Source organism: Diabrotica virgifera, chromosome 8 (assembly GCF_917563875.1).
Source record: "Diabrotica virgifera virgifera chromosome 8, PGI_DIABVI_V3a".
Lineage (NCBI taxonomy): Eukaryota > Metazoa > Arthropoda > Insecta > Coleoptera > Chrysomelidae > Diabrotica > Diabrotica virgifera.
The window spans coordinates 224,264,646-224,285,021 of record NC_065450.1 but is presented as its reverse complement, the minus strand read 5'-3'; the positions used below and the strand labels follow the sequence as shown (position 1 = coordinate 224,285,021).

The window sequence follows — 20,376 nt, the reverse complement described above, 5'->3', positions numbered from 1 at the left end:
GTCACTAGTACGATATGTATGTCAAAAAATTATAATTTAAAAATCGAATAACTTTTGTATCCAACATTTTTTTTTTATAATTCTGTAAATAAAGCAGTTTACAACTGGGGTCAAAATATAGTGAATAACCCTGTACATTCACTGGGGCCGACCGACCGGCTCTGTCCCGTCATACAGCTGACCGACTATAATAACTTTTATTTATATTTAATTTAGAATGTGTGTACTGATTTTCAGCCTTAGTAAATGGATTTAATGACCTTCGTAGGAAAGCAACTTTGATACCCTCTCAGTAACCCCTGTTCTACGTTTCGCTTGACCGACCGCAGTATGTTTCTCTACACAATCACAGTAATCAACTGTGAAAAATCTAGCTTTAGTAAATTCAAAGAGATTTTTCAGCGCTGTCTCTTGGACTATAATATCATAAACAGTTTACGGTTTGGGTTTTATATTTCTATCACTTAAATTAGGCAACATCTTATTCAACAGTGGAATTCTTGGATAACTTAACAATAATCGCATCAAAAACTTGAAGAAGAAGACTCTGCTATCTCCTATGACACATAAATGACGTCACCCAACAATCGACGTTGTTGACAGTTTCACACCCAGGGCCGGATTTTTGTGATAATATTGCAAATCTTTATTATTTTTAGGCGTGGTTCTAAATTTTACAGGAAACAAAACAAAATACTGAATTATTAATTGTCTAGCTATGGATGGGAAACTACCTGCATGTGTTATAGACGTGGGTACGGGGTAAGTTATAAACATAACCCAATTGTGTTTTTATACATTCACTTTATTATTTATTTCTTAAGATTTCATCTTCTATCGAAGGAAGATCACTTACAGAAGCTCTAAATAATTGGTTAGGTCTCAAACTAAACCATTCCCTTAGACTTCTAACCAGAAGGTTCATTTTCTTCCTACATCTCCTTTATATTGCCTTCCATAATCAAAGGCAGCAGACTATAAGGAGGCCCTTTTATTATATGACCGAAATATTCAAGCTTTCGCCTATTAATTGTCTGTATAATTTCTTCCCTTTTATTTTTCCCTATCAAGGACTGCAATATTCCTAATCTTGTCTACTCATTCATAGCATTCTTTGATAAAACCAATGCTCAAAAACTTCCAAATTGTTAATCTATAATTGCTTCAGCGGGGTCCTCAGATCCATAGAGCAAAGTTAAAACGTAGCAGCACAACAACCCTATTCTTATATCGATTCTTAGGTCTCTACTACATAATAGTTTCATTTTCACAAAATTTGTTCTTGCTATTTCTATACTGCTTTTAATCTCTTGTGTATGTTCTGCGTTTTGACTATCCAATGTTCCTAGATATGTGTATTTGTCTACCCTTTCTATCTGGATATTATTAATATGGAGTGCCTCATTGGCTCGTGGATATTTTGTAATGACCATGAATATTGTTTTCGTTAAGTTCATCTTAATACCATATATCGTGGGCATACTGGTAAAATTCACTAACTCACAAAAGTAAAGTTTGGAGAAACACGCATTTAAACATTATTACACCTTATGGCTTACCTCTTAAAAATCGGGTACACTGTACACTGGCTGTTCAAGTTTTGATACCCGGATATGATTTTGAAGGATGTTAACCACAGGTGGTGTGCACATACATGTACATAAAAATATTTGGAAAAACATTATTTTGTTCATGAAAACTTAGAAAAAGATGAGTTAGTTGATTTTCCATGTCACTGAATGTACCGATTTAAGCAGGGTGGATGACGAATTTGGAGATATACGTTTTTTCCTGTTAACATATTGATGTCTGTGGATTGAATGGTATTAAAATGTCAAAATTGAAAAAAAAATGAAGTTAGTGGGTTTTCCCAGTGTACGATATGTACACTTTTCATTTAGCATTTCTAGTTAGTGATGTAAAAAAACGTGTTTTTTTTTAATTCTAAAAAAAACGAAAAAAAAAACAATAAAAAACGTGTTTTTTTTGTTTTTTAATTGTTTTTTATTAGTTTCTCAACGTAATATTAACAATATCAATATTAGGAGTTGTTTGTAAGCCTAAAAATCACCCAATATTTCAATATTATATCCAAAACATCTAGAAACTCAGTGTTTGACGTTCCTTTTTAAAAATATTGAAACATTAAACCCTTACTGCCTTTATCTATTATTTTTTTACGTCGTTGCTTTTGGGGAATCACCGAAATTTAGCAGGACGCTCGTATTCGTTGGCGCTGAGAAAACCGGGGAATTACCGATTAGCTTTTGCAGGTGTTCTGTTGTTATTTTGTGATTTACTTGCCTTGTGCCGGAAATATTTGTGTTTAGTGCTTATTTAAATAACTATATATATAATAATATTTAGTGCTAAATTTAACAAGTCTGAAATCGTTTACTGCCGAGGCTGTTGCCCTTACAAAGGCCATCCGACAAAGCCACATATTATCTGCGTGGGTAAAGGAAAAAAAACGAATTAAAAATAAGTTGCAGTCTTAAACTCCCAGTGCCTACCAGATGGGGATCATTAGTTCTTTGTCTACAATCATTGCTTGCTAACAAACAAATAATAAAAAGGATGGCTATCAATGAAGAAGTTGAAAAGACAGTAAGCAAACACCCATCTTTAAAAAAAATGCTCTAAGCGATATATTTTGGGACCGGGTACAAGGATACATTATGCTTCTGGAACCAATTGCTAACACAATTACCTCTGTAGAAGGTGACACACCAACGATTTCAAAATGTCTGCATTTATTTAAAAAAATGGTTAACACCTCATTAGAAAATGTCACTAAAAGTCCATTGTTATCCAAAGAGGAAGCAGATACAAGGGCAATTTTTGAAAATCGGAAGAAGTTTGCTATTTATAGTGTTCATTTTGTAGCTAACCTTTTGGATCCAAAATATCGTGGCTGCGAACTTAGCTCAGATGAGATGGTAATTTTTTTTAGGTTATAGTGGGTTTTAGTTATATTTCTATTAATTTTTTTATTTAATGTAGACTGATCCGACAGAAGTCATATACAAGGTAGCACAGAAGATGCCAGATGTCGATGAAGCAGCCGTCTTAGCTGACGTTGTCAATTTTATTGCAAAAGAAGGACTATTCAAAAAGGCTTTTCTATGGAATGAGGACACAATTGCAGCTATCCTAGCTTCACAGTCAATCCTGCATTAGAATCTGAACCGGAACCAATGATAATATCCAATTCAGATCAGTCGGAGTCTGTCTTTGAAAGTGATGAAGAGGAAGCTTCAGAGTCTGAAGAAAATGCAGATAGCGACGGGACGGATCAGTGTTCATTTAAGGGATTCGGTTAATTAATTGAACCTTTTCAATCATTAAGACGTTGTTTTTTTTATTTGATAAATTTTTATTACTTATTTTTGCTTTGATTTTGCAAGTTAACGAATAAACTCTTCTTATTTTGTTTATACACATGGTCTTTTTATTTAAAGGATTTATACGAAATTAATTATGAAACGAAATAATACTTATTTTGTTATAAAATTATACAGAATATTATATTTATTATATGTTTTTGTCATTAAATAAACTGTACCCACTTAAAAAATCAAAATAAAAAAAAACGAAAAAAAACAAAAAAAACGAAGGCTTCGTTTTTTTTGCAATAAAAAACGGTTTTTTTTAAAAAAAACGGTACCGTTTTTTATTGGTTACATCACTATTTCTAGTATGTTTGTCAGCCTTTGTAGAGTTGAAGTAAATATGACAGTGTCATCAGCATATCTTATATTATTAAGGATTTCACCTTTTATTATCCTATTATTTATTTAGGTATACAAAATTAGGATTTGCTGCAAATAAAGAGCCACAGTTCATAATACCTTCAGCAATAGCAATCAAAGAAACTGCAAAAGTAGGTGATACAACAAGTCGTAGATTAAATAAAGGAGTGGAAGATCTCGATTTTTTCATTGGAGATGAAGCCTTTGATGCCACAGGATACGCTGTTAAGGTATGTATTTCGTCGCCCTAAAGTGTTAACCTGCTAACTCCGTTTTACCCAATTTTACAGGAGGGGCAAAAAACGATTTGGCAGCGTGTACTTGTCAGGTCAAGTTTTACTGTATAAATGCATGGCTGTCAAGGACTTAGCTGCGTTTACGCGGGAAAATCAAAGCAATCAGAGTTAGCTGGTATACAAATCATACAATGTTTTAGGTTTTAGATAGAAAATGTAACTTGACTGTTTAACTGTAAAACTGCGAAAGTCATACCTCTCTTTTAAACGTAAAGGTTCGGCTGATGATCATAATAACTTTCGTCCAATTTCTCTTTTGCCAATTCTTTCCAAAGTGTTTGAGAGAATCCTAAAGAAGGAGATCAATGACTATTTTGAATCTAATCGGCTTTTTGCAGTGCAGCAATTTGGATTTAGAAAAAACAAAACAACAACACTTGCTATCGATCATTTTACAGGCAGTATTTTGGAAGGATTTGAAAACTTTCTTGATACCCTTGCCTCGTTCCTTGATCTTACTAAAGCTTTTGATTGTGTCACTCATAGTATTCTTCTTAAAAAATTACATGCCTATAATTTTCATCCTATGTCTATTCAATTGATTGAGTCTTATCTATCAGATAGATTTCAATATGTGTTTTTTAACCAGCTTAAATCTGATAAAAAACCTTTGATGTATGGAGTGCCTCAAGGGTCAGTTCTAGGTCCAATATTATTTCTCATTTATATAAATGACTTGGGATTTTCACAAGAGGGCCCGGTAAGCACAGTCCTATTTGCTGATGATACTACATGCTATCAAAGTTACCACCCTTCCCAAATCAGTGATATTGATCTTGAGACCACAGAGAGCAATTTGTTCCAATGGTTTTTGGCAAATCGTCTCTCTCAATAACTCAAAATCACAAACAGTGAACTTTACCCTAAGACATAACACCATTACACATCCCATTTTAACAGATTGTTCACAGGAAGCTAAATGTCTTGGTGTTTATCTTGATCAGGGACTCACTTGGGAACGGCACATACTGAAACTTTCCCAAAAAGCTCTCAAGCCAACTCTTTTTATTTAGAAACCTATCTAAGGTTACCTCCCTTCAAACCCTTCTTACATCATATCACAGCAACTTTCACTCACGACTAACTTACGCAATCCTTTCCTGGGGACACTCTTGCCATATAGATAAGGTGTTTGGTCAGCAGAGAAAGTGTATTCGCATAATCACAGGTCAGGGTTATCGGGACGATTGTAGGCAGTCTTTCAGAAACCTGAGGATTCTCACACTACCTTCTGTGTACATTATGCAGTGCCTGTTGTATGTTCATCAAAATGTAGATCTGTATAAAACACAACAGCATACTTATCAGACTAGAAATCATGATGCCCTTGTACCAGACTTCAGTCGACTTGAGAGGACAAGAAATGGAACCAGATACCTAGCATTGAAATTTTATAACTGTATACCAATATCTATTAAAAGTCTTGATTTTAACCAATTTAAGAGACAAATTAAAAATTATCTTCTGATGGGTGCTTTCTACTCATTTGAGGAGTACTTCAGATCTAAATTTTGTTTTGTCCTGTAATTTAATTAGTGTTTAGTTTTTAAATTTTAGTAATAGGTTTTTTTACTGAAGTACTGTCAACTTTTAATGTAATTTTAGACAATTTTAATTATTGCTGACCTGTAAAAGTACATTTGTACATTATTACCAATAAATACTCTAACTAATCCATAGACTAAATTAATACTATTATGAAAATGTTAAAAACTCATTTTGCCTAAAATGTGGACTTAGCAGGTTAACACTTGAAGGCGACAATTTATTGAACCACAAACAAATTTTTAAATCAAAGATATGTCTCTAAAAGAGCTCCCAAAACATTCTACACATCCTTTCCTTATCCAGCAAACTTTTAAAAATCGAATATCCAAATATCCAACATCAAACTATCATAAATCAAATACCTTGGACTGATCACAAAATAAACATCAAAGGCGACATCTACAGAGCTTGGCAAACTACTTGCAATCACACTGCAACCAAACATAAAGAATGCCTAGGTCAAGTAGAAGCCACACTCATATTACCAAGTAATGGAGAAGACCAAGTCATTGTCAGCCAACTCCAAATAGGACATATGTTACTTATGCACAAGCATATTTTCAACAAGGAGGCTGCTCCGTTGTGTACCAAGTACAACACTCAATTGTCAGTGAAAGAGGTGATTATCAAGTGTCCAGTATACCAGAACGAAAGGATCGGATGTGCCCTTACTGACAATTTAACATCTCTATTAAATTATCTCAAAATAAATACCAAAATGTAAAATATTTTAAAACGTTTTTATCTACTTTTCTTGGTCTTTGTCCGGGGAATCGTGTAATCTATTTTAATCATACTACCAGATTACATAGACACCTGAAATTTTTAGAATAGCTCAGAACTCAATTACAATTCAATATTTAGCAGCTTTCGTATAGATGCCATGAGTTTTGCCAACGACATGTAGATCTAAATTATATGTCAAATATTTATCTGAATATGTTAAATCAAATAATGGTCTAGTGGCTAGGATACCTGTCTTTCACCCAGGAGGCTCCAGTTTGATTCCCAGCATCGGAAATATTGATTTGAAAAATAATTGTTTTCATTATACTTTTTATATTGTGTTCTATAAAATAAATAATAAAAACGTGGTAGAATAAAAGTTCTTATTTTATAAAAAATGTAATTATTTATGTATTAACCCTTAAACGCCCAAGCATGGGTAAAAAATGTCCACCTAATGCGTATTCTCTTGTAACATATTTATTACTTGTTTAAATTTTTTTTAAAAATTATTTATTGTTAAAAAGAGAGCCCTCTATTGAATGCTAATTTGGTTTTACGGATATTTTTGAAAATAAAAGTAGCATCTTGAGTTAAATATTATTGGGCATAAAAAGTACACCCTTGGCAAAGCTTGTTACTAAAGGTTTCTATATAATTTCTCGTTGGTATGAAGATAATCCATATAATTATCGACGTATAATTACATAATCTACATAATTATCCGCCAATGAGGAGGCTGAAGGAAGAATATGGAGAAAATCGACAAATCTGAATTACTGGCTTTTACTGGTATGTTAATTTTGATGTACATTGTAATTTTGTTGTAAGGTTTGTAAATTGTTTATATTAATATTTTAGAAGATGCTGTGTTTATTAAGCATTAAGATTCTTAAGTTTAATCCATTTTCAACAACTCTCAATAAATATATTAGCTATTTTCGAGGTGGACATTTTTACCCACCCTTGGACGTACATGGAACCTAAAAAAGGTTTTGCATTTAAGGGTTAATATATCTGTGCATGTCGCTCACTAATAACTCTTAGTGGTTGATGAGGGTACATTTGTGTAAATAAAAAAAAATTAATCATTTTTTAGTACCCAGTTCGTCACGGTCTTGTTGAAGACTGGGATTTAATGGAAAAATTTCTGGAACAATGTATATTTAAGTATCTTCGTGCCGAACCTGAAGATCACTACTTTCTTCTTACGGAACCTCCTCTGAACACTCCCGAGAACAGGGAATACATAGCAGAGATAATGTTCGAATCATTTAATGTACCTGGATTGTACATAGCAGTTCAAGCTGTCTTAGCCTTAGCTGCCAGTTGGGCAAGTAGAAGTATAGAAGAAAGAACCCTTACTGGTATTGTTATTGATAGTGGAGATGGTGTTACACATGTTATTCCAGTTGTAAGTAGATCTGTATTTTCATACTGTTGTTTTAGTTCTACACTTTAAGGGCAACCAAAGTCCGAAAATTGAATTTTTTAAGTTTTTTTGGGTTATGATTGAAAATTATTCTCTTTAGTCCATTCATTAACGGTAAAATATTGCAAAACCTTTAAATTTTAAAGAACCGCTTGGATTGACATGAAATTTGGCATACACACAGCTACCAAGTCAAAGAAAAAAAGTGATATTGTGCCGATATGTGCTTTTGCCCTGGGGGTGGTTTTCACCCCCTCTTGGGGGTTAAAAAATATTCGTCCAAACAAAGTCAGGAAATGGGTAAACTGGCTAATTTAAAGTAACTTTTGTTCTATAGAGTTTTTTCACTAAGTCAATACTTTTCGAGTTATTTGGCAGTGAATATGTTCATTTTTTCAACAAAATAACCACGCTTTTAGACGGTTTTTCGCAAATAACTCAAATTGTAAGTATTTTGTCGAAAAAGCATTCTTAGCAAAAATATAGCCTATAAAAAATTTTAAAAAAATAGTGAATATATCACGTTTTTTTAGTTAGTAGAAGCAGAGTTATAGCTAATGAAATATAGGTTCATATTCGTCAAATTCCAAGTGGAATACTTTAACGTGAAATAACCAAAAATGAAGCACATTTCGGGGAAAACTCATTTAAACTTATTTAAAGTGTTTAAAAAAAGCTTCATTTTTGTTTTATAAAAAAAATTTCTAGCATCAAAATTAAACAAGTTGCGCTCAAAATAAAGTTAGTCCCTTTTGGTTTTGGTAAAAAAATCGAGAAAATCACCCCCTAATTAGTATCTTAAATGAACTTAATCGTAACGACTTCACAAGTTTCTTAACTCGTGTATATATTGTTTATATGATCTGTAAGTTTCATCGGTTCAAAGTCCTTATTATTGAAACGGCTGTAGTTAAAATGGGTTGAACGAGTCACTGATGACGAATGTATGCAAATTTAGAAACACCAAATCTTGATCAATTTTTGTCTAACAGAAAAACAAAAACATACATGATATTCAGAAAAGCAAATCTGACTTTTTTTGTATTTCGAGACTTTTGGTATCTCTAACAATTTTAAGTTATTTTGAAAAAAAGCATATTTTTCAAAATTTAAATTTTTAAAAATTTTACTTTGAAACCAAATTTTTTCAAAAATAAACACTTTGAATCGATGAAACTTACAGATCATATAAACACAATATAAGTAAAATAATTTTTGGAGCGGCAACGATTAATTTCATTTAAGTTGCTAATTAGGGGGTGGTCTTCCCGATTTTTTTTTGCAAAAACAAAAGGGACCAACTTTATTTTGAGCGTAACTTGCTTAAATTTAATGCTAGAATCTTTTCGTAAAAACAGAAATAAAGCTTTTTTAAACACTTTAAAAAAGTTAAAATGGGTTTTCCCCAAAAAGTGCTTAATTTTTTGGATATTTCACGTCGAAATATTCTATTTGAAATTTGGTGAATATGAATCTATATTTCATTGGCTATAACTCTGGTTCTACGAGATCCAGAGACCTAACGCGTACACCATTTTTTTTTACTTTTTTATAGGCTATATTTTTGCTAAGAACGGTTTTTTCGACAAAATACTTACTTTTTGAGTTATTTGCGAAAAACCGTCTAAAAATGTGGTTATTTTGTTGAAAAATGAACATATTCACTCGCAAATAACTCGAAAAATGTTGACTTGGCGAAAAAGCTCTAGAACAAAAGTTACTTAAAATTAGTCAGTTTACCCATTTCCGGAGTTATTTTGGACATATATTTTTTCACCCCCAAGAGGGGGTGAAAGTCACCCCCAGGGCAAAAGCACACGTCGGCACAATATCACTTTTTTTCTTTGACATGTAAGCTATGCGTATGCCAAATTTCATGTCAATCCAAGCGGTTCTTTAAAATTTAGAGCAAAAACCGTGAAAGAATGGACTACTTGTCCAAGTAATGAAGCTTAAAATAGGACAAAACCTCGCAATTTTTACAGAATGGATCGATTTGCATGAAAATTTGAGGATAAGTAGTGGATAGTACAAGGATTAAAATCTATATGATGCCGAAAGGTGCTTTTACCATGGGGTGGTTGCCATCCCATCTCGGGGGGTGGAAATTTTTTATTACATTTTGACCACAAAAGTTGGTAAAAACATTCATTATAAGCAAAAAACGTTCTATAGATTTTTTTAATAAAATTAATAGTTTTCAATTTATTCGCTATCGAAAGTGTTGGTTTTATAACGAAAAAATCAGTTTTTCAGAAAAAAAAAAGTTTATAGTCAGTTTTCTATTAATAACCCAAAAAGTTTTCGTTTTATCAAAACAATTTTACTTAACAAAAATGTACCTTTTGAAAAAATAAACAAAACAAAAATAAACAAAACAGTTTTTTTTTAAATTTTCTTTTAGTCCAATAGTAATCGAGTTATTATATATTTATATATAATACTTTATTATATATAATACTTTATTATATGTTAGCTCTTCTTCGTCAAATGCTAAACATTGGAGTTTCAAAGTAAAAAGACGGATAAAATATGCATTTTTCGGTGATAACTTGTTCAAACTAATTTAAAACATTTAAAAATATCTATCTTCAGAAATACAAAAAAAAGTCTCTAGATCAAAAATTAAGTGACTTATAATGAAAAGAATGTCAGTCCCTATTTTTTTCAGCGAAAAAGTGATCGGAAACAACCTCCTAATCACCACATTAATTAAAATTAGTCATTGACCTTATTTGGTCTTCTTTATTTCTGTATTATTAATAGGTTCTAGAGGTTTGAGCGGCTTAGAATAGTTGGTTTTAAAAAAATGGAGTTAAAGCGAATAACGAATTTTTGTAACTTTGGTAAAAAATGCCCTCTTCTTCAGAATAGAAAGATTTGCATCAGAGATACGAAAAAATGTTTAAATATGAAATTGTAGCTTATTTAATTCCCAAGAACTTGGTTTGCAAACATTTTTTCTGTGGCAAAAATTGAGTGAGCTATTGACAATTAAATTTTGTAATTACATGCAAAAACCACCTTTACTAACTCTTTCAAAGTCACCTCTTTTTGCGACTGAGGTTTTTAAAAGGATTTAATATTAATAGACTTATAGATCTTGTAAAAATCTACAAAATTCTTTTTTACCAAACTTTCTAAGATAAAAAATAAAAAAGTTACAGTTAAAAAATCAATATATTTATAAAAAAATGGAGAAATCCAATTGGAAGCAAAACAATGTAAGTTAGCGGTGTTTTTAGTCATTGGCCTTATTCAGTCTTCTTTATTTATGTATTATTAAGATTCTAGAAGTTTGACTGGCTTAGAATGATTAGTTTTTAATTCCCAAGAACTTGGTTTAGCAAAATTTTTTATACGGCAAAAATTGAGTGAATCGTAAATGAGTACCTATATCGAAAAACATTGATTTTTTCGATATAAAACCAACACTTTCGATAGCGAATAAATCGAAAACTATTCATTTTATCAAAAAAATGTATAGAACATGTTTTGCTTAGAATGAACGTTTTTATTAATTTTTGCGGTCAAAATATAATAAAAAATTTCCACCCCCGAGATGGGGTGGCAACCACCCCATGGTAAAAGCGTCTTTCGGCATCATATAGATTTTAATCCTTGGACTATCCACTACTTATCCTCAAATTTTCAAGCAAATCGACCCATTCTGTACAAATTGTGAGATGAAAAACTTCGGTTCCTGGACTACTTTCCTACGATATGTAACACATTATAGTAGAAAATATCCATGGTTACAAAATTATTTGTTTTTTGAACGTGTGCACTCAACTTTTGACAGTTTTGGTGACGGGTTCTGCTTACGTGTATAAGTCTGTAAAACAAGTAAAATAAAATCTAAACTTTTTTGGGTTTTTTGTAAAAGTATTTTAAAAATATTTAAAATAAATGTTTTTTTCACTTAAATTTTACAAAAATCTACACGAAACTAAACAATCCATCTAGTTTCAAAATAAAAAATAAGGTCTTTAAGTGCTTTGGTTCCATCCATCCATCCAATGACACTACAGCCCAAATCGAGCCTTGGCCTCCTTCAATAAGCTTCTCCAATCATTTCGATTTACCGCTGTTCTTTTCCATGAACGCGTTCCCAGAAAGTTCCTGGCATCCTCATCGACTTCGTCTTCCCATCTCTTTTTAGATCTTCCAACAGGTCTTCTTCCCTGCATTCTTGCACTCAGCAGTTTTCTGGGGATTCTACTCTCATGCATGCGAACCACGTGCCCTGCCCACCGTAATCTCTGCAGTTTAGTGTGTTGTGCTAGAGTTGGTTCGCTATATTGCTCGTATATTTCTCTATTATACAAGTGCTTTGGTTACAGAGATATTATGTGACAAAATGTTAACATTGTCGTTAAATGGGACTTCGGGGCGCTTAAGAGGAAACAGTAGCGATCAACATGTAGCGAAAACGCGTTCCAAGATTGCGGCTGTAATTTTGAATATTTTTTCGAGATATTTGGTACACGTATTCGTAATATAATAAAGAATGGCGGTACAGAGTCCAATTTAAAAAATATACAATATTTAAAAAAACGAGCCTGTACCGCCATTAAGAAGAACAAAAAAAATACACTTTCTTCAAATAATCTTTTTTATCCGATGCCTAGATTTTGTGTCATTTTGGAACTAGTAATGAAATAAAAAATTTTAGTACATAGTTATAAAATGACACAAAATCTAGGCATCGGATAAAAAAGTTTATTTGAAGAAAGTGTATTTTTTTGTTCTTCTTATTGGCGGTACAGGCTTGTTTTTTTAATATTGTATTTAATTACAAAGTAATTTCCACATATTAATATATTTTTCAAATTGGGCTCTGTACCGCCATTCTTTATTATATTACGAATATGTGTGCCAAATATCTCGAAAAAATATTCAAAATTACAGCCGCAATCTTGGAACGCGTTTTTGCTACCTGTTGATCGCTACTGTATCACCTTAAGGGGCTATCCTAGTGTAAAAGTACGAAATTCATATACTTATTTTGGGAATTTCTAAAATAAAAAGTACTGTACCAATTGTTTTGAAAATTTTCATGAGCATTTATTACAAAAAGAACGTAAAATGTAAAACAATTTTGATAAAAAAAAATATTGAAAAGTAAACGAATTATGCGCCATCTACTGACGCTGTGAAAGAAAAACGTAGCTCCTTTGCTGCAGTGATTGGGACTAATAAAGATCTTGAAACATAAAATTTCAAAGTTATTATTGAAATACAGTAAAACCTGCCATATCCGGATCAATATGGCGACAGACCGATCCGGATATGAAAAAATCCGGATATCAAGACCACCTTCTTTTATAGTCTCTGAAACGTTTTCTCCTTCATACATTCCAATAATCAACGCTGTCAATATATTATTTTTCAGATCAACGCCGTCAATATTTTATAGATTCTATAATATCTTGATCCATAGGCTGACAGAGGGATGTCACATTTGGGGGCAAAAAAGACACTTTATTTCGCCATATTTTAGTTCTTTTGGGTCGGGATGAGAGGGTGCGTTGTTCAACAGCAGGACAGCGGTAGATGCGGACGGCAGAACCGTCCGGGTATGGGGAGGTCCAGATTTGACAGGTCCGGATGTGGCAGGTTGTACTGTATAAGTTATTTTCTATACCATCAACTAGAGGTTTTTTTGATCGGATAAAAAAATGTCAATTTGGCGGTTTTTTAAACTAAAAATATTTTAGCTAATTTAAAAAAAAATTGTCAACACTTCATCATTTTTCCAAATTTTAATATTTTTCAAAAATTCTAGTTGATGGTATAGAGTATAGAAAATAACATATTTCAATAATTACTTTGAAATTTTATGTTTCAGGATCTCTATTAGTCCCAATCACTGCAGCAGTGGAGCTATGTTTTTAATAGTTTAATTTTTAATATTTTTTTATAAAAATTGTTTTACATGTACTTCTTTTTATAATAAATGCTCATGCAAATTTTCCAAACAATTGGTACAGTACTTTTTATTTTAGAAATTCCCAAAAAAGTATATGAATTTCGTACTTTTACACTAGGACAGCCCCTTAATCCTTTCCATTTTAACATTTAAATTGTAAATATGTAAAGTGACTTTTTATTTTTAGGCTGAAGGTTACGTAATTGGAAGTTGCATTAAGCACATCCCCATAGCTGGTAGAAATATAACGTATTTTATCCAGTCTCTTCTGAGAGAAAGAGAAATAGGAATACCCCCTGAACAATCTCTAGAAACTGCCAAAGCAATAAAAGAAAAGTACTGTTATATATGTCCTGATATAGCTAAAGAATTTTCTAAATATGATACTGATCCTGCAAAATGGATGAAAAAATACGAAGGGGTCAATTCTGTAACGAAACAACCCTTCAACGTTGATGTGGGATATGAGCGATTTTTAGGACCTGAGATATTTTTCCATCCTGAGTTTTCCAATCCAGATTTTAATATCCCTTTATCTCAGATTGTTGATGATGTTATTCAGAATTGTCCTATTGATGTTCGTAGACCTTTGTACGATAATATTGTGCTTTCTGGTGGGTCTACTATGTTTAAAGATTTTAGCAGAAGGTTACAGAGGGATATTAAAAGAACTGTTGATGCAAGACTGAAGCTTAGTGAGACCCTAGGAGGAGGGAAGTTGAAGGTAAGAGGTTAATAACAAAAATTACGATGGGTGGATATGTTTCTTATCTTCTTCTTCTTCTAATGGCGCTACAACCCTTTGTGAGTCTTGGCCTGTTTAACAATGTTCTTTTATTCTGGCCTGTCGGATACTTTCCTTCGCCGCTGCATGATGTTCATGGTTTTAAGATCTCTGCGTCGTCTATCCATCTTTTACGGGGCCTTCCTCTTGTTCTGTTTCCTTGGAGCTTCCATCTCTGGATTACTTTTACAGCTCGATTATCTGGCATTCTTTCTAGGTGACCAAGCCAGTTTACTCTTTGTGACTTAACAAATCTAACAATATCTGCGCTCTGGGCCCTTATTCTAATTCAAATTTTGACTCGAAAACAAGTCACAATCAATATGGCGACGTTGAAATGCGACTGTGCGAGCCTTGTGGATTTTAGTTGAACTAACGAAATGATAAGCGTCATAAAATAGCGACTTATCGAAATTAGTTGCGACTCCAAAAAAGTGGTTGATATTATAATTTGCAGTCGAAATTATTGTGACACGGACATGAATGATTGGCCGAAAGCGAGTTTAGGTTTAGTTTAGGAGATGTGTTTTGTTTGTTTCTTGCAAGGAAAACTAAAGCAAAAGGTATTAATATGGCTAGGTTTTATGGAAATTTGCTGGTTTTGGAGGATTTAGATAGAGTAGTATTAAATTAGAAATATAATAATTGAGAATTTCCACAATGTGAATTATCAACTCAATGAAAGATGTAAGGTAATAATCTGGGAAAATTAGTATAAAACAAGGAACATTATGTACCAGCTATTTTATAGCTGGAGATGCTGGAATCAAATCTTAAGATTTCATATATTAGCAATATAGCTATGCAAAGTCCGCAGAAAGTGTGCTATTTGGTTTATAAACAAATTAGCGCTCCGAAATCTTTTTTTGAAGTTATACTTCTTTACCGGCGATAGAGGGTGATTTTTTTATATGTTAAAACCTGTCAGCCCGGCGCATGCGCATTATAACTTTGTTCTGATTGAATGTTCAAATGACATGTCAAAAATTATCCGATATGGCAGCTGTGGTTTGGAGGTAAAGGTAAACAAATGTATAATATATTAGTTTTATTGTTGTGAGGACAGAGACAAAAAAGTTTATAATATTGTAGTGACTTTTAAATAGTTTTTAAAAGCAACAGGTACGTAATAATTGTTAATGTATCATGGGTATAAACCTACCTATTTGATCTGCCAAAATACATAGTATGTAATACTTTTATTTATATAATTTGATTACCATCAAAATTTCTATCAATATTCACCTAATATATTGTTTTTTTACTCTATGTTTTGTTGTATTTTTTCAGTTCTAAATCATTTCAATTCAAAATTAAAATAATTTGATCAGTTTTCAAAATATCAAAATATCACAAGTTTAATCCGTTTAGTTAGTCGATCTTCGTAAATAATGACACATAGTGTCCGTGGCTAAGCGGAGAAGGCGAATGAATTCCAATACCAACCGCTCTTATCAGCGCTGGTTTGAGTCCCAATAGAAACTTTCTTTTTTGTTTTTTTTAATACACTTTATGATTGTAAGTATATTTATTATATAATTGTATTTTCAGAAAATACGTATTTAGTTAAAAAAATTTTCGACAATTAATGTTCAGACATCATTTGTGGCTTGTTTAATGTGTTTGTGTGTGTTTTATTCTTTTATTTTAATTTTTGGCACTGTTCTAATAAAAATGTTTGAGAAGTAGTAAGTATAAATTAGTTTAATATTTAAACAAAATATAAATAAAAAGTATATTAATTTCGTTTAAATCATATAATAGAAGTATAACTTCTTACGTGCGTACAAAGTACACACACATTCTTTTTCAATTATTGCTTTGTAGCTCAGAAGATTTTAACGTTAAACCAAAAACAGTCACATAACTTCACTGTAATTTTATTCTGCACATAGATATTTATTTCCGATTACCTTCGGCGGAAATTTTCCTCGGAAAATTCGGGTTTTCCAAACAAAATCTTTAATTTTCAACTAAAATTTTAGGGTAGTAATTATTTATCAATAATTAAATAACTTGGTGATATAAATCTTTTTTGTTATGAGTGTCTTGAAGATATGAAAATTTGTATGTACAAAGAGGACCGGAATAAAAAGGTAATGGTACGAAGATTGAAATCCTGTTGTTAACTCTGTCGCAAATGCCGGTCAAATTTTACCGTTTATACCTGGAACCACTCCTCGCAATTCAATTTTTTTTTCTTCGAAAAGGGCACAGAAAAAATGGCCCTGGAAAGGGCCCTTTTCAACAGCGTTATCTTAATTTAATTTAATATAATATTTTTTAAGGGATTCTATTTGTTTATAAGTCAAAAAATTGTTTCTTTGTAACATTCCTGAGGCCGCTCAAATAATTCAATTTCAATTCTGTAAAGTACGTTGAATAGGTATAGTGCTTTTTTATACGAAAATCATAGTTATTCTGGTGTATCATAATTTTTCTAGTTATTATTTCAACCGAAATTTTTTAATTAACATTTTAATTATTGCTAAACTGTTGGTTATATTGTCACCGGCCTCCTGATATATTATAATCTATAAAAAATCTTTCATGTCATCAATTTATTTAATTATTGATAAATAATTACTTCCCTAAAATTTTAATTGAAAATTGCAAATTTTTTTTGGGAAAACTCAGATTTTCCGAGTAAAATTTTTGTTGAAGGAAATCGGAAAAAATAAAGTGGAGAACTAAATTACGGTGAATTTTCATTTGAGTGTTTTTGGTTTCAAGGAAAAATTTTAGGAGTTACAGAGCGCTAATTGAAAAAAAAAGAAGATTTAGGGGTGCTAATTTGTTTATAAATAAAATAACACACTTTCTGCGGACTTGTCGTACCCCATATTACTAAATATGCAATCTTAAGATTCGATTATAGCAATAAAATAGCTGGTAGATAAATTTTCCCAAAAATGGCATTTTTTCGATCATTTTCCCAGACTATCAACAAATGTTGCGGTGGTTGCGTAGCCAATAAATCCAATAAACCGAAGCGCCAACCCAAATTCTGAGCAGTGTCAAAATGATAACGTTAAGATCCCCAGTTGTAACTAATATCGAAATGAATAAGAGTCGCTATAAATTGCGACCATCATGGCGGAGTCGAAATTAAATTGCAACCTCGAAATGAATGCAGGAGCATTCTTCTGCAGAAACTCTGCAGGAACCCTCAGGTTCCTGCATTGGGTTGGTCCAAATATCTTCCTTAGTATTTTGCGCTCAAATATTTGATTTTCATCAGTGGCTGAGAGAGTCCACGTTTCACATCCATATATGATCACTGGTCTAATTACTGTTTTGTAGATTCTAAGCTTAGACTCACGATTCAGTAACTTACTTTTATATTAATCTTTATATGCATAAAAACTCTTATTACCGCTAAGAATCCGTACTTGTATTTCTTGGCTGGTGTTGGTGTCATTTATTATTGAGCCTAGGTAGGGAAGTGTTTAAAAAAAGCTTTATTTCTGTTTTTATAAAAAGTTTCTAGCATTAAATTTAAGCAAGTTACGCTCAAAATAGAGTTGGTTCCTTTTGTTTTGGCAAAAAACACCGGGAAGACCACCCCTTAATTAGCAATGAAATTAATCGTTACCGCTCCACAAATTATTTTACTTCTGTTGTGTTTATATGATCTGTAAGTTTCATCGATTCAAAGTGCTTATTTTTGAAAAACTTTGGTTTTAAAGTAAAATTTTCAAAAATTTTAATTTTGAAAAATATGCTTTTTTTTAAATAACTTAAAAATTGTTAGAGGCACCAAAAATCTCAAAAAACAAAAAAAGTCGGCATTGCTTTTCTGAATTTCGCGTATATTTTTTGTTTTTCTGTTAGACAAAAATTGATTAAGATTTGGTGTTTCTAAATTTGCATACTTTCGTGATTAGTGACTCGTTCAACCCCTTTTAACTACAGTCCTTTCAAAAATAAGGACTTTGAACCGATGAAACTTACAGATCATATAAACAATACATACACGAGTCGAGAAACGACATGTGAAGTCGTAACGATTCGTTCATTTGAGATACTAATTGGGGGCGATTTTCCCGATTTTTTTACCAAAAAAAAAGGGACTAACTTTATTTTGAGCGTAACTTGTTTACTTTTGATGCTAGAAATTTTTTTTATAAAACAAAAATGAAGCTTTTTTTAAAAACTTTAAATAAGTTGTAATGAGTTTTCCCCGAAATGTGCTTCATTTTTGGTTATTTCACGTTAAAATTTGGAATTTGACGAATATAAACCTATTTTTCATTAGCTATAACTCTGCTTCTACTAGGTATAGAGACGTGATATATACACTAATTTTTTAAATTTTTTACAGGCTATATTTTTGCTACGAATGTTTTTTCGACAAAATACACACTTTTGTGTTATTTGCGAAAAACCCTCTAAAAGCGTGGTTATTTTGTTGAAAAAATGAACATATTCACTGGCAAATAACTCGAAAAGTATTGATTTAGTGAAAAAACTCTATAGAACAAACGTTACTTAAAATTAGTCAGTTTATCCATTTCCGGACTTACTTTGGACGAATATTTTTTCACCCCCAAGAGGGGGTGAAAACCACCCCAGGGCAAAAGTACATATCGGCACAATATCACTTTTTTTCTTTGACTTGTTAGCTATGTCTATGCCAAATTTCATGTCAATCCAAGCGGTTCTTTAAACTTAGAGGTTTTGCAATATTTTACCGTTAAAGAACGTACTAAGTAGAACAATTTAGAAAACAACAAAATGATAGATTTGTTTATATTTTAGCCCAAGCCCATTGATGTCCAAGTGATTTCCCATCATATGCAACGGTATGCTGTATGGTTTGGAGGAAGTATGCTAGCATCAACGGTAATATACCCATTTTCCTATATATTTTGGATTCGAATATTCTATCTTTAAATGCACACATTATTTTTTCTTACTAATTCCATTGCTCTTGATCAGAGGCATTACAATGTCGGCATATAACTGCAAAACCGTAGAATATTTCGATTTGAACAAACCATCAATGTCGTAAAATGGATTTAGTAAGAAAAATTCTCAAAATTACTGAAAAATAACATAATATTTCCTCTTTTAGCCTGAATTCTATGCTGTTTGCCATACTAAAGAAGATTATGAAGAATACGGTCCCAGTATCTGCAGGCACAATCCAGTATTTGGTACAATGACATAATTTGTATTATATTTATATATTGAAAATAATTTTTATACTTCCTTTAAACGTATTGATAGCGTTTTTGATTGTTAAATATAGGTTTCAATTTTAAACAGTCAATAAAATTTTATTTATTAGTGTTTTTTTTTCTTTAGAGTTACAGACAGAAGAAGTTGCAGACAGAAAGGAAACTGCAACAATGAAACTAGTCGAAGCAATAAAGCACTAAACCTCAAACCTCCGAAAAAAAAAAGGAAAAGACGGATCTTAATAATTATTTTTGCATTCGATTCGTGAATGCGCCAGGAAACTTTGTGACTCCCAGCCATGATATAATATTGAAAAACTGCATTCTTAAAGTGCATCTCAAACAGACAATAAAAAAAAAGAATGTGTGTGTATGTACTTTGTACGCACGTAAGAAGTTATACTTCTATTACATATTCTGTGATTTTAACGAAATTTATATAATGTACTTTAAACAGTTTATTTATATTTTATTTAAATATTAAACTAATTTTAATACTTACTACTTTCCAAAAATTTTTATTAAGACAATACCAAAAATTTTTAAAAATAAAAGAATAAAACGCACACAAACACATTGAAAAATGCCACAAAGAAAAAATTATTTCTGAACGCTAATAATTGTTGGCAAAAATTTTAAATACGCATTTTCTGAAAAAAAAATTATATAACAAATATACATACTTACAATCATAAAATGCATAAAAAAAGAATGTGTGTGTAC

At 31.7% G+C, this 20,376-nt stretch overlaps 1 protein-coding gene across 1 annotated transcript; it reads left to right on the top strand.

Moving 5' to 3' along the window:
* The first annotated feature begins 555 nt into the window (after positions 1-555).
* LOC114336802 (actin-related protein 3) lies at positions 556-19,762 on the top strand. The gene is made up of 6 exons (XM_050657532.1): positions 556-762; positions 3,802-3,982; positions 7,422-7,736; positions 13,874-14,410; positions 19,232-19,315; positions 19,548-19,762. The coding sequence occupies exons 1-6, from the start codon at positions 719-721 to the stop codon at positions 19,641-19,643; spliced, it is 1,257 nt and encodes a 418-aa protein (XP_050513489.1). The 5' UTR covers positions 556-718; the 3' UTR covers positions 19,644-19,762.
* The last annotated feature ends 614 nt before the right edge of the window (positions 19,763-20,376 follow it).